Source organism: Lineus longissimus, chromosome 10 (assembly GCF_910592395.1).
Source record: "Lineus longissimus chromosome 10, tnLinLong1.2, whole genome shotgun sequence".
In the NCBI taxonomy this organism is placed as follows: Eukaryota; Metazoa; Nemertea; class Pilidiophora; order Heteronemertea; family Lineidae; genus Lineus; species Lineus longissimus.
In genome coordinates, this window is record NC_088317.1 from 19337914 (window position 1) to 19351448 (window position 13535).

The window sequence follows — 13535 nt, forward strand, 5'->3', positions numbered from 1 at the left end:
AATGACTCGTAGAAGGCATTCTGACAGTTCCCCTCCCATTCAAATGACTCGTAGAAGGCATGCTGACAGGTCCCCTCCAATTCAAATGACTCGTAGAAGGCATGCTGACAGTTCCCTCCACGTTTAACTGACTGATAGAAGGCATTCTGACGTATACAATTCAATTGTGGGACAGTTGTCTAGAATATGTTGGACAAAAGATTGGCACTGTGTTACACCCCTAGCAATTTTGCACCTCATCTGGTATTTAGTATGGCGGCCATCTGATATCTCAACAACTCAAAATTCCTTTATTCCCAACTTCTTATGCATCGCATGCAGCTTGCTTATCCTTGACTTTTACAATACCGCAGATTCATGTATACTCTTGTTAAAATAGTTACCGGTATTACAATTTTACCCCCAATTGCACAAATATGAAAGCCTGTCAAAGTGTCTTTGTTAAGCGAGTGATTTAAACAGTTCCAGGTGAAACGAATTAAGATGTAACCATGTTGGTCGTTTCAGGTTGGCATCCCAGGATTCATTGGCAACGGACGACGGAAGAAGCTGACCAAAGGCCTGATGTTTGATATGAATATCGCCCAGCTACAAGTCCTAGTTAACGATCTTCACTCACAGATCGAAAGTAAGTGACTAGCTTGGATGAAGGGGTGGTGTCCTTAGGTTACAGGGGACTGCTGTGACAGTGCTGGTGAAGTCCTAGTCAATGATCTTCACTCACAGATTGAAAGTAAGTGACTAGCTTGGATGCAGGGGTGGTGTCCTTAGGTTACAGGGGACTGCTGTGACAGTGCTGGTGAAGTCCTAGTCAATGATCTTCACTCACAGATTGAAAGTAAGTGACTAGCTTGGATGCAGGGGTGGTGTCCTGAGGTTACAGGGGACTGCTGTGACAGTGCTGGTGAAGTCCTAGTCAATGATCTTCACTCACAGATTGAAAGTAAGTGACTAGCTTGGATGCAGGGGTGGTGTCCTGAGGTTACAGGGGACTGCTGTGACAGTGCTGGTGAAGTCCTGGTCAATGATTTTCACTCACAGATTGAAAGTAAGTGACTAGCTTGGATGCAGGGGTGGTGTCCTGAGGTTACAGGGGACTGCTGTGACAGTGCTGGTGAAGTCCTAGTCAATGATCTTCACTCACAGATTGAAAGTAAGTGACTAGCTTGGATGCAGGGGTGGTGTCCTGAGGTTACAGGGGACTGCTGTGACAGTGCTGGTGAAGTCCTAGTCAATGATCTTCACTCACAGATTGAAAGTAAGTGACTAGCTTGGATGCAGGGGTGGTGTCCTTAGGTTACAGGGGACTGCTGTGACAGTGCTGGTGAAGTCCTAGTCAATGATGCCCGCAATGATATTCACTCACAGATTGAAAGTAAGTGACAGGGGTAAAATAACAGCTACTTATTGGGTGGCCTCCTGACCACCAAGTGTTAACTGCTGATAGGTTTTCATTGCCTTAGATGCCATCTCGTGATTGAACGAGGAACCTGTGACCTTTAACGAAGACAAGAATCTGGTGCCTGCTCTTGTCTGTATAACCATGTGTTCCTGAGAGTACTATTATCATTGCTTTCTCTTCAGCTTTAAACGAGGAACTAGTCACGATGTTGGTGGAACGAGATGACCTTCACATGGAACAGGACTCGATGCTTGTTGATATTGAAGATCTCACACGGTAAGTCCTATGATCAATCCTCCATTTCAATATGAATACTCTACCTGTCTTCTCCACTAAATGAGTTGTCTGCAGTCTAATCAATGCTGTTAGGCGCACTACAAAGGTTGGTCCATTTTGCCTACCAACAGCAATGAAGACAGTGAAAACACGTCTCGTCTGGCATCAAAGTTGCCGCTGTTATCCAAATGAGGTCACTGCTCTGTTGGGCCATGTCATTTGTTGTTCAAGAAACAAGCACATCCTCTCTTGTCAATTATTGCACCAGCCAAATGATGTGTCTGTCAATCGTGAATGGGGCACACCATTTTCTGCACTGAAGTAACCATCTTTTTGTTTTATCAACCCCTTCTTACTAACCAAAACAGAAATGATGATAATGTACTGACTGGACATGTGTGACCATGTTAAGTGCAACATACAGATCTGTTAATATCCTTTATATCCTCTTTCTTTCCAGGCACTTTTCACTCCGCCGGGCGCAAGTTGAATATGCACAAAAACTTTGTGATCAAAAACTACAAAAACGTCACGCAAAAAGAAACAATAGCACAACTAGTGCTGTCACTTCGGCTGGTTCTGCAGCGAGTAGGAAAAAATGAGAATACGCAAGCAATGGAATAGTCTTGAAATGAGTGTGTGCAGCTGATGTAATAGCCAAACATTGTATATAGGTCTTCAAGGATTGTGAAACGAGGCTGTGGGAGTTTATAGCGACTCTGTTCTGAGATGGTGTCTGTGTAATTCAAGGATGGATTAGTTGCCAATGGTGGTAGAAGGTGCAGATCAGATGGCTCAATGCTGTATTTATTGCCCAACCAAGGTCAACTTTGGAACTCGTACATAGAATCTAAGTGTTGGCTTGATAAGGTGTGCATTTGAAAAAGTGGAGAACATCCACATACAAAAAGAGGTGGTATTGAAATTGGTGCCATTACCCAGCAGGTTATTGATATGTGGTAGCTGCTTAAACTCAAAAGCATTGAGAGTGTCGTTGAATACTATGTGCTCCTTGTTGAATAGCTGCAGGCTAGAGAGACTGGCCTGACGGCTGTGCTGGCCTGACGGCTGTTCTCATGGAGACCGGAGTGCTTGGGGTGTTAGACTAACCAAGAAGTGAGGTGTTCGTGATCAGCGAGCCTTGGTTGTCTATAATCAATACTTGAATGTTCCATAGGAGCTTTTTTCAATGAACATATTTCTGTGGAGCAAAGCTGCAAGAATAATGCACGTCAATCAAATGGGAGCATGTTCAATTAGGTGACGACTAGTGACTTCATCTGCATCATTTGGCTAAAATGGTGCTCAAGATTATCAAACAAATCTAAAGGTGCGAAATATGAATCAAAACGATATGGAATGGTTGCTGATGGTTCCAATGGTAACCATAGTAACCATGCATGTTACAAGAGATACGCTCTGTTGCTCCCTCTCTTGAAGAGATAGAGAATTATACAGTTGAATGTGTATATTGTGATGTTGGTGGAACTTGCTGCACAAAGCACCACCTATGTGGTGTTTGATTTTGTTTTTGCGTCCATGCTTTCAAGGTCTGTGGTATTGAGTAATGTGTAATCTTATAGTGATCTTCTGTGATGTTGTGTGACCCTTAGTGCCATGGATACAATTGATGGTTCCTCTGGTTAATGCCCTGTATGCTATAGTAACGAACAGTGTTGGTGTGGTAACGACCCATGTTGCCATAGTAACAATGTTGTCATGGCTAAAGCCCTTGTTGGGGTCAGTATACTTTTGTTTACCCACAAACAATTGCGCAGCTAATATGGACATTTGGGAATCTCCTGGGTCCGGTTGTTAGAAAGCATGTTAGCTCATAACATCATGCTGACATGAACATCATGTTGACATGTACATCAATGCACATAACAACATGTCAGCATGATGTTATGAGCTAACATGCTTTCTAACAACCGGACCCTGGGCTATTTCTTTGAGGCTCAGTAGGAGGTCATCTTCACCTTTGTGCTTTTTGACCATTTTGATGATAAAGAGAACTCTACATGAATCTCAACATGAACATGCCTTCTTTCTGTAGCTCCGAATGGAACCCACAGCCAACCCAATACGTTTCTGTGATCTTTCTGCCTCAAGACACAATGGAATAAGCACGGTGTCTTCCCAATGGAATTGTCAATCAAAGGTATGACTTAATCTACCAAAACATTATCATTATTTACAAGCAAACCACCGGCTAATCAAAATGAAATTGAACAGTGTGATTTTGTGACAATTCATTATCTGCGACTGACTGTCCTAAGGTAGCAGTCTCTGATCTTCTGTGGCGACATGCATGTATATGTTTGGTGCACAAACAGTTACCAAAATGATTATCGGGTACTGGTACAAAAATATTTCAGAACAGATTGATTCTGAATGATTTACTTTAGTTAATCTTTCGTTGAGACATTTAGGACTTTACTTTTGTGCTCCAAAAGGAAAGTGTGTTTGCTGACAAGTTACCTGAACAATACTCGAGCCTCTCAATCAAAAGAGCAAGATATCATCAAATAAAGGCCTGTCACATTTGACAGAGTGACACTATCATCAAATAAAGGCCTGTCACATTTGACAGAGTTACAGTATCATCAAATAAAGGTCGGTCACATTTGACAGAGTTACACTATCATCAAATAAAGGCCGGTCACATTTGACAGAGTGACACTATCATCAAATAAAGGCCGGTCACATTTGACAGAGTGACACTATCATCAAATAAAGGCCGGTCACATTTGACAGAGTTACACTATCATCAAATAAAGGTCGGTCACATTTGACAGAGTGACACTATCATCAAATAAAGGTCGGTCACATTTGACAGAGTGACACTATCATCAAATAAAGGCCTGTCACATTTGACAGAGTTACACTATCATCAAATAAAGGCCTGTCACATTGGACAGAGTTACACTATCATCAAATAAAGGCCTGTCACATTTGACAGAGTTACACTTTATGTATGTGCCAGTTGATGAACAAGAAGCATTTAAATGAGTTTTGAAATCATGGTAAACACTTTTGCCAAACATAAACTTCAGTCAATGGAATCATAAACTAAAGTTTTAGCTGGAGTCATTACAAAGGAACATGCACTCTGCAATGTGACGTAACTTGGTTTAATAATTGCCCAGAAATACAAGATGTCGAATTGTCTTGATATTTGCTTTTTTCATTGCCGAGGGGTGATTGAAACCATCTAACTATGACATAAGACGGCCAGTTACCATTTTGTCAATGCTGTGATTTAATTGGGTAGTCCTTCGAAGGGAGTTCATAGGCAGGAGGCAGGTATGTCAGCTTTATGTTACTCTGAGTCACCAATAGAGGCGTCATCTTTCTCGCAGTAGATCGAAACTATTCACGCTTGAACAAGGAATGTTTTTATCCCTGAATCAAACATGCCTCGAGCTCCTGCAATTGGTACAAGAGTAAAGGGTATTTTCCCCTCGGGTCAGATGGAGTTGGATTTGTTATTCTATCCACATTCACGTCTGGTGTTATTGCCAGATGTCAGATCGAAGAATGATTAATACATCTTTGACTAAAATTCTATTCAACCATCAAATGGGAATTGTAGGTTTAGTCCAACATCTGTCATTGTGGTCGTTTTTACAATGTTTTAGGTTGTCTTGTCTTTGTCAATGACTCAATGGTTTATGCCAAATGTTACAATATTTCATATGTTTTGTTTTTGCTAAACGTAACCTTTGTTTTATCAGAAGTTTGGTTTTCCAGCCAGCTGTCATAGATTAGTAGTGTGTGGAAGGTTCATTTTACTGATATGTCAGGGTCTCCCATATGTAGAAGATAGGTGTTGCAGCCAGTCTATTTGATTACAGCTGAAGCTGGCCATGTAAACAGGGAGTTCTACTACCAGCTTGTTGAAACAGGGATGGTGACTGTTTACTGTAGACAGGGAGCACTGCTGCACACAGGTTGAAACAGGGGCAGTGACTGTCTTTTGAGGCTTCAACCTATTGTACTCACCCCACTCATACTGTGTTGTAGGATCTAAAGGTGGAACTTGTAATTGGCTTTTTTGATTGCGATTGTTTTAGAATGTGAAAAAAGTTGTTATTGCATTCTGGGAACTATAGTCCTACTGGTTATACACCTGGTGGTGATGATAGGCACTATAATTTACCAGTCCGAATAGCGTCTAGAATATTGTTTGTGAACTTTGTTCAGACAGTCTCCTTCAATTTCAAGATGATGCCTCTCCTCTCTTGATATAAGTGATATTATCAGCTGACTGAGAAAGAAATTCTGGATGTAAAAATGTTAAAGAGGAGTTTTGTAGTCGTGATGGAGTGCGGTAACTTCAACTCTTGACAGCCACCACTTGAACCACGTAGTCCTCAGAATCATAGAGCAATGATGTTGAGGTTCATAACGTGATGTATTTTATGCCCATATCACTAGCATTTGTGACCGTAATGTCAACTTCCCTTACAAAGTCCACTGTACATTGCCATGTGCATAATGTGTGAACATGTGTGAATTTGAAGGGGGTGGTTTCCTGTTGTTATTGTAACTCTTCCAAATTTGTGTTTCGATTGTTTTGTTAAACGGTTAAATAGCTGCTGTTGAAGATGCAGGAGCAGATGTTGTTATTTATAGACCGACATTAAAGGATGACCATGCTAAATGTCTGGAATATGACTGTGCTCTGCGTAATGAAATCATCTTTTAGAATGTATCAACAACTTTCATCGATGATTACCCCGTATAGTTTTTAAAGCTGTCTGTTCCAACTCTCCCACACTCAAGCGCTTGGCATTTTTTGTGAACATTTCGATTCTCCCGCACTGCAACAGGCATGGAGCCAGGATTTTTCGCGCTGTGTTTCAGCGCCTGCATCAGATTTGTTTCAATTAAAAAGGTTGTTGATGCTATTTCCAAGCATCTCCGCATCAAAAAGGAGTATGCACCTGAGAAAACTTTCTTCAGATTCAAGTTTCTGACTTATAGCCTGTGCTGTTTGCGAGTGCCTTTCTGAAAAGTGCAACCAAAAGGCACGAACTCTGAATGCTATGAGCAAACTTTGAGGTGGACTTGAAGGTCAGATGTGGTCTTGAGTCTGCACTTCATTGGAATGCTTAGCCAGTTGTGCTTTGATGAAATCGATGTACTCCAACATAATTGTCCAAGTCGGTGTGGGCATTTCTGACAGAAATGCACTTGTTGAAAAATGGGTCAAAGGCATGTTTGTCCATATTCGATAAAACGTCTCATTTTACCGTGAATTAGAGCACCATTGTGCACACAGTGATGTTAAGCCCAATGTCACAGCTTATTGTTGATCAACAGATTTATATCTTGGTTGTGTTGCTTGATTATGATGATGAGATGTTATCAGCTGTAGGCTAACAAGAACTGAACTACAAAGCATTTGGCAGCACTCGATCTCTCTTTAAAGATGGAATTGCTAGCTTTGTATCTAATCATTAAGCTTTCACCCGAAGAGTGGCTTGGACAGTTATGAGGAGTGATGTTATATTTTCCACCATGTCACTAAATAAAACTATGTATGTGCAATACCTGTAATTAAATTGTATAATTGGATAATTTAAATAAAAAGAATTCAGTATATTGAGACTTGCTTGGACATCCACTACACTTAGCTTACCACAGGCTTAGAGCTGTCCTTCCTGACATTGCAGACAAGACCACCATTTGAATATTGAAATGGTTGGAGAGCACCAGCTATCAAATTGAGGCAGCATCTTTTAAAGCCATTGGTATTTCATTTGCACTTGTAACTAGGGTATATCCTGAGATCAGTTGTCTCCATTGCCATCTGTCTAATTGCAGCCCATCCTGACAGTGCACGGCAAGCAAGAAGCCAACCTCTTCCAACTGAAGTCTGAGAAGGAGGAAGAGCTGAAGGCCTGCAAGTGTAAATCAGCTTGTCTATTATATCCAGAGCAAGTTCAAAAGGTTTGTTGCACTAATGCGAACTGCACACAAATATTGGTCAGTGCAAATGTGACCATATTTACAGGCAATGCCATAACCAGGCCACAGTATAGTCACACTATGACAGTGTCTCCCTCATACACTCATATTTGGTTATTGCCCCCAAATATCATGTGACAACAGTGACGGCAACAGCCTTCGTCTTCTCGCCGAGTATACTTGTTTACAAAACAACACTTCATCATGTACATGTACAGAGCCCTAGCCTACATACTGTAACAGTACTGTTTATGGATCTACATATTTACTTCCTCCTGATTGGTTTAAAGTTTTGTTAATGCACTGTATTGTAAGAACAATTTCGTCGCAGGGGGCCAGACTGACTTGACATCGGACATGTCAGCCTAATCTCTCTTTCTCTCCTAGGATGTCTTAATGGTCCAGCTCTTACAGAAACGGTGCCTCTTTTACCTGGTTTGAGCTGATGATCATACTCTATGAAAACAGTTCTAAGATAGAAATAAAGCACCACAACCATGCTCTCCAGATCGTCTTATTGGCTAACGCTGATTCTACTCCTTGTGTAGGAGTTCCTGACACAGATACCGTCGTCGTTTGTGCTGCATTCGTCGTCGTTAGCTCGGTGGTGAGGGAGCCTGGCATGTTACATAAGTCTTGCGCACACGGTACACATGATTGTATCCCTAACTCTGTCTCGCAGTAGTCCCTATCAGCAGCACATTTTAATGTCACGAAGCTGTCGCCATTTCGTTTCTCTGTCTGAAAAGAAAAATTGAAAAAAATCGGCATCTAATGACTTCCACATGCGGTTTCGCGACAGGCTGGTTTCAATCACTCTCAATGTATTGACATTGCTAAGCTTTTACAGACAATATGGGCGGAGGTAACTGAGGCAATACCGCTGGCAGTTCAGTATGGTTCCAATCCTCTTTCACCAATTGCAATGAAGATTGTCACGTGGTTGTATAATGATTAGGTCGGGTGGTGGTAAATTCTTGTGATCATGTGCTGCACAATGCGTGTAGCCCGAAACTAGATTAGAATAGGGATCATCTCAAAATTGGGGGGATAATAATGAATTTTTTTGCGGTTCGGTTTGACTAGCAAAGGCTCCTGGGCAAAGGTTTCATGTTAACTACACATGTAAATCATATCACCTCACTGGACACTAATTACCGCCTTGTCAACTTGACCCACACTGACGGCTCAACTCCCGTGTTCCTTTTACTCTTACCTTGGGCGTGGCGAAAAACTGCTCTCTTCGAACAAGTATCCAGTTTTTTTAATAATCTTTCGTACGGTTTATCCAAAAAGCAAGGAGGTTTCTTTGTATGACACCCGGCAACACAAAAGGGGAAGATATCGATGCTAGTGCCCCTTATAAGTGAACCTGGGCCGATGTCCTGGTGGTGAACCGGGCCAGCGCCACCTACACAGAATCAGGGCTACATTAGTTCAAGAATTATAAATTCGCTTATAGGATAGCATACCTACCACGCAGACACCAGCACACTGGGTGCCCCCAGCCTTTGGAGAGCTGTTGACCATATCCTTCAACGACCCTTCCATACAAAGTAAGCTACTCACGTCTGCAAAGTGAGGTTGCATAATGAGTGAAGTCTTCAATGAAGACAATATTACTAGTGAAGACATACTGTATGCAATGAGGACATTCTTGTTCTGACGTTGTAGTGTTCGTGTCACCGGCTAAGGTTCGGAAGACGATACTACATACAAGTATGTCATGTCTGTTGTTTTGCACAGAACTTATAAAGTACAACATATAGATGTCTCGGTACTGACTGGACGATGTCTCTCCTCATAAACCGATATTATGTTTATACTGTCGGGACCAATGTTTGCCCTTATCAAATACAACCGACGGTTTGCCTGATACCTGAGCGAGGCACAAGGGGTGGGTAGGGAGATTGACTGACACCTTGGCGACGCGGAGAGGGGCGAGGGAGATTGACTGACACCTGGGCAGGGCATAGGGGGCTAGGGGCATTAGCTGACACCTGGGCGAGTCGCAGGGAGGCTATGCAGTTTGGCCGACACCTGGGTCAGGCAATGGGAGCTAGAGACATTGGCTGACTGCTGGGCGAGGCGGAGGAAGGCTGGGGAGATTGGCCGACACCTGGGCAAGGCGGAGGAAGGCTGGGGAGATAGGCTGACACCTGGGCAAGGCGCAGGAAGGCTAGGGAGATTGCCTGACACTTTGGCAAGGCGGAGGGAGGCTAGGGAGTTTTGCTGACACCTGGGCGAGGCGCAGGAAGGCTAGGGAGTTTTGCTGACACCTGGGCAAGGCGCAGGAAGGCTAGGGAGATTGTCTAACACCTGGGCGAGGCGCAGGAAGGCTAGGGAGATTGTCTAACACCTGGGCGAGGCGCAGGGAGGCTAGGGAGATTGTCTAACACCTGGGCGAGGCGCAGGGAGGCTAGGGAGATTGTCTAACACCTGGGCGAGGCGCAGGAAGGCTAGGGAGATTGTCTCACACCTGGGCGAGGCGCAGGAAGGCTAGGGAGATTGGCTAACACCTGGGCGAGGCGCAGGGAGTCTAGGCAGTTTGGCTGACACCTGGGCGAGGCGCAGGGAGGCTAGGGAGTTTGGCTAACATCTGGGCGAGGCGCAGGGAGTCTAGGCAGTTTGGCTGACACCTGGGCGAGGCGCAGGAAAACTAGGGAGATTGGCTAACACCTGGGCGAGGCGCAGGGAGTCTAGGCAGTTTGGCTGACACCTAGGCGGGGCACTGGGGGCTAAAGACATTGGCTGACTGCTGGGCGAGGCGCAGGAAGGCTAGGGAGATTGGCGGACACTTGGGCAAGGCAAAGGGAGGCTAGGGAGATTGGCTGACTGCTGGGCGAGGCGCAGGAAGGCTAGGGAGATTGGCGGACACTTGGGCAAGGCAAAGGGAGGCTAGGGAGATTGGCTGACACCTGGGCGAGGCGCAGGAATGCGAGGGAGATTGGCTGACACCTGGGCGAGGCGCAGGGAGGCTAGGCAGTTTGCTGATATGAAAGATAAAGCACCTACCATTTGAAAACGATCCGAGGATGACAAGGATATAAAATAACGAGACCGAATAACCTGCCACCTTCGTCATTCCTTTCCACTTTAAGATGGAATCTATCCGTTTTCCAGCAGCGCAGATTTTCATAAAGTGGCATAATGGGAAGAATTCCCAGCTTATATTGTAACTAAACAAATAAGTCACTAAAGAAAATCCGGTCATCTGAAGTTCCTGTCATCATCATAATCGCAACGTGTGCCCTTTGTTTTCTTTAGGGCTAGTGCCCCCCAGTGGGTAAGCGCTCAAGTCAACAATTTGTTCCAGCTTATTTACCCTGGCGTTCTGTTTCATTTTACTTGAATCCTGGAATCGGAAACAACTCGAATGGACAAAATGTCCTGGCATATCCTTTCCACTAATATTCTCTAATAATTTTTTTATATTTGATATCACATGTTCATTGCGAAAACGAATAAAAGACAGCTCGGATTCCCCGGGGTCTCCACCAAGGCATGGTGAGGTGAATCAGTGCAATTAGGCACACCATCGAGAAGTCTGTCGATATATCTCTTCGATTGATGTTATTCATTAATGCCCGTCTCGTGATTTTGGTATCTCAGTTGTTCGGTTAAATTGCGGCTTTCACGTGTAGTCTTGAGCAAGCTGACACTTCGAAAACGCTTCTGCATGCATAGGTGTTGCCGACTAAGTCGGCGACTCCCTTGCAATAACTTCAGTTCGGCAATGTATTCCATTCATGGTTTTTAGAAGATGTTGACGATTTAATATAAACGCTGGGGCCAAGCGTAGGCGCTTGTGTATATGACATAAGTTAGAGTAGACGAGTTGTTCATTCATCTTTTCTGGTAGCCTGTCCCCCTTCATGCTCAAACTTTTCACTCCAAATTCACTACATTCGAATGTCACATCTTTTACGAGGATCATCATTCACGGCCAACAAGGCTGATGTCCCATTCACTAGTTGATTGCGTGTGTATGCTGCATCTCTTTGCCCACCTAGCTCCTGCCTATATCCTCCCTTTAAAGCTGTCGAGGTCAACAAGTCCATAACTGATGGCCCATTCACCAGGTGATTGCGTGTGTGTGTTGTTATTCTTGTCGGACAAGACCAGTATCCGATTCAAGGAGTTGAACCGGTGCTAACACGATTCATTTGACTAAATGTCTTATTTACATAAACCGAACTGGCTTTAAACCCGTTTTCGTGTTACTTTATTCATCACTAATGGGAATGATTGTGATGAATACTGTAGTGTCCCACTCCTTACGTCCAGCAAGATCTTTAAATGGCGCACATTTCTAGGTCCGTAATGGGAGGAAAGGAGGTATGAGAAGGGAAAAAGGATAAAGACATAACAAACCCTGCTCCGATTAGACCCAAGATTTGGCCATCACGATTTTTACTTTTGTCGCGTTCGCAAGAATTATAGCTCGAAGTATTTGATTTTCATAACGCGCCGTCCATTGAAAGCCATTGATTCTGTGTCACATTTAGATTATGAAAACAATTGTATTTTGTAACTCCTAACACAACTCCAAGGGAAGAGAAACAATTTAACAAGTTACTTATTATTAATAAGTAACTTGTTATTGCCTGGCTATAACCTTTTACAATCTGAGCACCCCGTACACTCTGTTGCTATCACCTTCATTCGGTCATGTTTGGCCATCACGGACATATCACATGTCCGTGCCTGGCCTTCAAAATGTTAAAATGTTAAAAAACTAATATTCCAACTTCAAGAATTCACAAATTCGAGCAATATAATACCTTTTTGGAACAATTTTGATTGGACTATTTGCGCACGGCTCATGATTCGCGGCCGGCGACAAGAGTGAAGCGGTTAAAATGGAACTACACTTTCGACGAGGGAATTATGAAAATCAAAGTGTTGGGATAGAAATGGTTCTTTTGTCTAGTTAAGTTATCTTGCTGAGTATGCTACAAAATGAAGAATAATGAAGTAATGACGAACACGCTTAATAAAACACCTATTTCAAGGTGAGTGAATCATCAAATTATTGGTGGGGCTCCATGGGCACTTGCAGGCACTGTCGACATGGTCGATGGGGTAGGCCACGTCTTCTAATTCTATATCACATGGAAACCGTAGTTAGTACGGTGTGTATTACATTGCATGGCTGGTATGTTACACACAGTGTACATAATACACATATCTATACTGTAAACACTCGTCTGCGCCATCGACAGTGGCTGGAATGCCCATGGATGGCGGTAAATGTGCAATTAATACGCCACAACGTTTAGATAGTATTAGATGAATGAATTCGATGAAGTTTGTTTTGGCGTTTCAATCAACTTTCAGTACTTTCAACTTAAACTGTGTAATGTAATGAACAAAGGATCGCCGTGTCTCCGGGCATTGTCCGAATTCGGCAAAGGCCTTCTGACGTGTTCTGAGTGTGCGCATTTGATCAGTTTCTGCGAAGATTCATCTTCTTCGAAAGGCCAAAGGCCTATACCGACCTAGCCATAGGCTAGCTATGTACATGTACTAGTAGGCCTAGGCCTACAATGAATGATGCTGCCTACAATACAATATAAAACATGAAACAGGATTTTTAGGTCTAGTGACGTCGTGTCAGTGCATTTTCACGCACGAAAAATGACTCAAAAACCTTTTACACCTCTTCTCGTGGATCGATTAATTTCGAGATCTTTCAATCATGATCAAATTGTATAATAGAGGCCCATCTCCTTTGGCTTGCAGAAGGTTGACTTGAGTTTTCGAGGCCATCAACATCAAGATTATTGGCGGCCAACTTGGATTTTGGCCGCCATTTTGGAGTTTGTAAGGACAGACATCATTCATAATATGTCTCCATTCTGAAAATTTTGCGAAAAAA

General features: G+C 43.3%; 3 protein-coding genes across 7 annotated transcripts in view; 2 read left to right on the top strand and 1 right to left on the bottom strand.

Moving 5' to 3' along the window:
* Positions 1-4888, top strand: part of LOC135494643 (uncharacterized) — a 118522-nt gene extending 113634 nt beyond the window's left edge. The window contains exons 12-14 of the mRNA XM_064782798.1: positions 508-628; positions 1585-1678; positions 2139-4888. Of these exons, the coding sequence (XP_064638868.1) occupies positions 508-628; positions 1585-1678; positions 2139-2280 (357 nt within the window). The 3' untranslated portion in view covers positions 2281-4888. The remainder of the gene's footprint in view (positions 1-507; positions 629-1584; positions 1679-2138) is intronic.
* LOC135494645 (DNA repair protein SWI5 homolog) overlaps positions 2429-13535 on the top strand; it is a 29218-nt gene continuing 18111 nt past the window's right edge. For 2 of the 5 annotated variants that reach the window (XR_010448421.1, XM_064782801.1), the window contains exons 1-3: positions 2429-2548; positions 3735-3839; positions 7511-7636. Coding sequence is in view for 2 of the 5 variants with exons in the window: in XM_064782801.1 (XP_064638871.1) it covers positions 2477-2548; positions 3735-3839; positions 7511-7636 (303 nt within the window). In the remaining 3 variants the exon portion in view is untranslated. Of the gene's footprint in view, positions 2549-3734; positions 3840-7510; positions 7637-12503; positions 12670-13535 lie in introns of those variants that run through there. The other 3 variants (XR_010448420.1, XM_064782800.1, XR_010448422.1) reach the window with 2 other exon arrangements.
* LOC135494644 (uncharacterized) lies at positions 7630-10740 on the bottom strand. Its single transcript, XM_064782799.1, has 3 exons — positions 10670-10740; positions 9131-9225; positions 7630-8395 (listed from the first exon to the last, which is right to left on the bottom strand). Exons 1-3 carry the CDS (start codon positions 10737-10739, stop codon positions 8111-8113), a joined length of 450 nt encoding a protein of 149 aa, XP_064638869.1. The 5' UTR covers position 10740; the 3' UTR covers positions 7630-8110.

Coding starts and splice junctions, on each gene's coding strand:
- LOC135494644 (XM_064782799.1), bottom strand. CDS start 10,739: ATGACGAAGGTGGCAGGTTATTCGGTCTCGTTATTTTATATCCTTGTC. Junction 9,226..10,669: donor CCTCGGATCGTTTTCAAATG/GTAGGTGCTTTA, acceptor CTCACTTTGCAG/ACGTGAGTAGCTTACTTTGT. Junction 8,396..9,130: donor AGTGTGCTGGTGTCTGCGTG/GTAGGTATGCTA, acceptor TTTTCTTTTCAG/ACAGAGAAACGAAATGGCGA.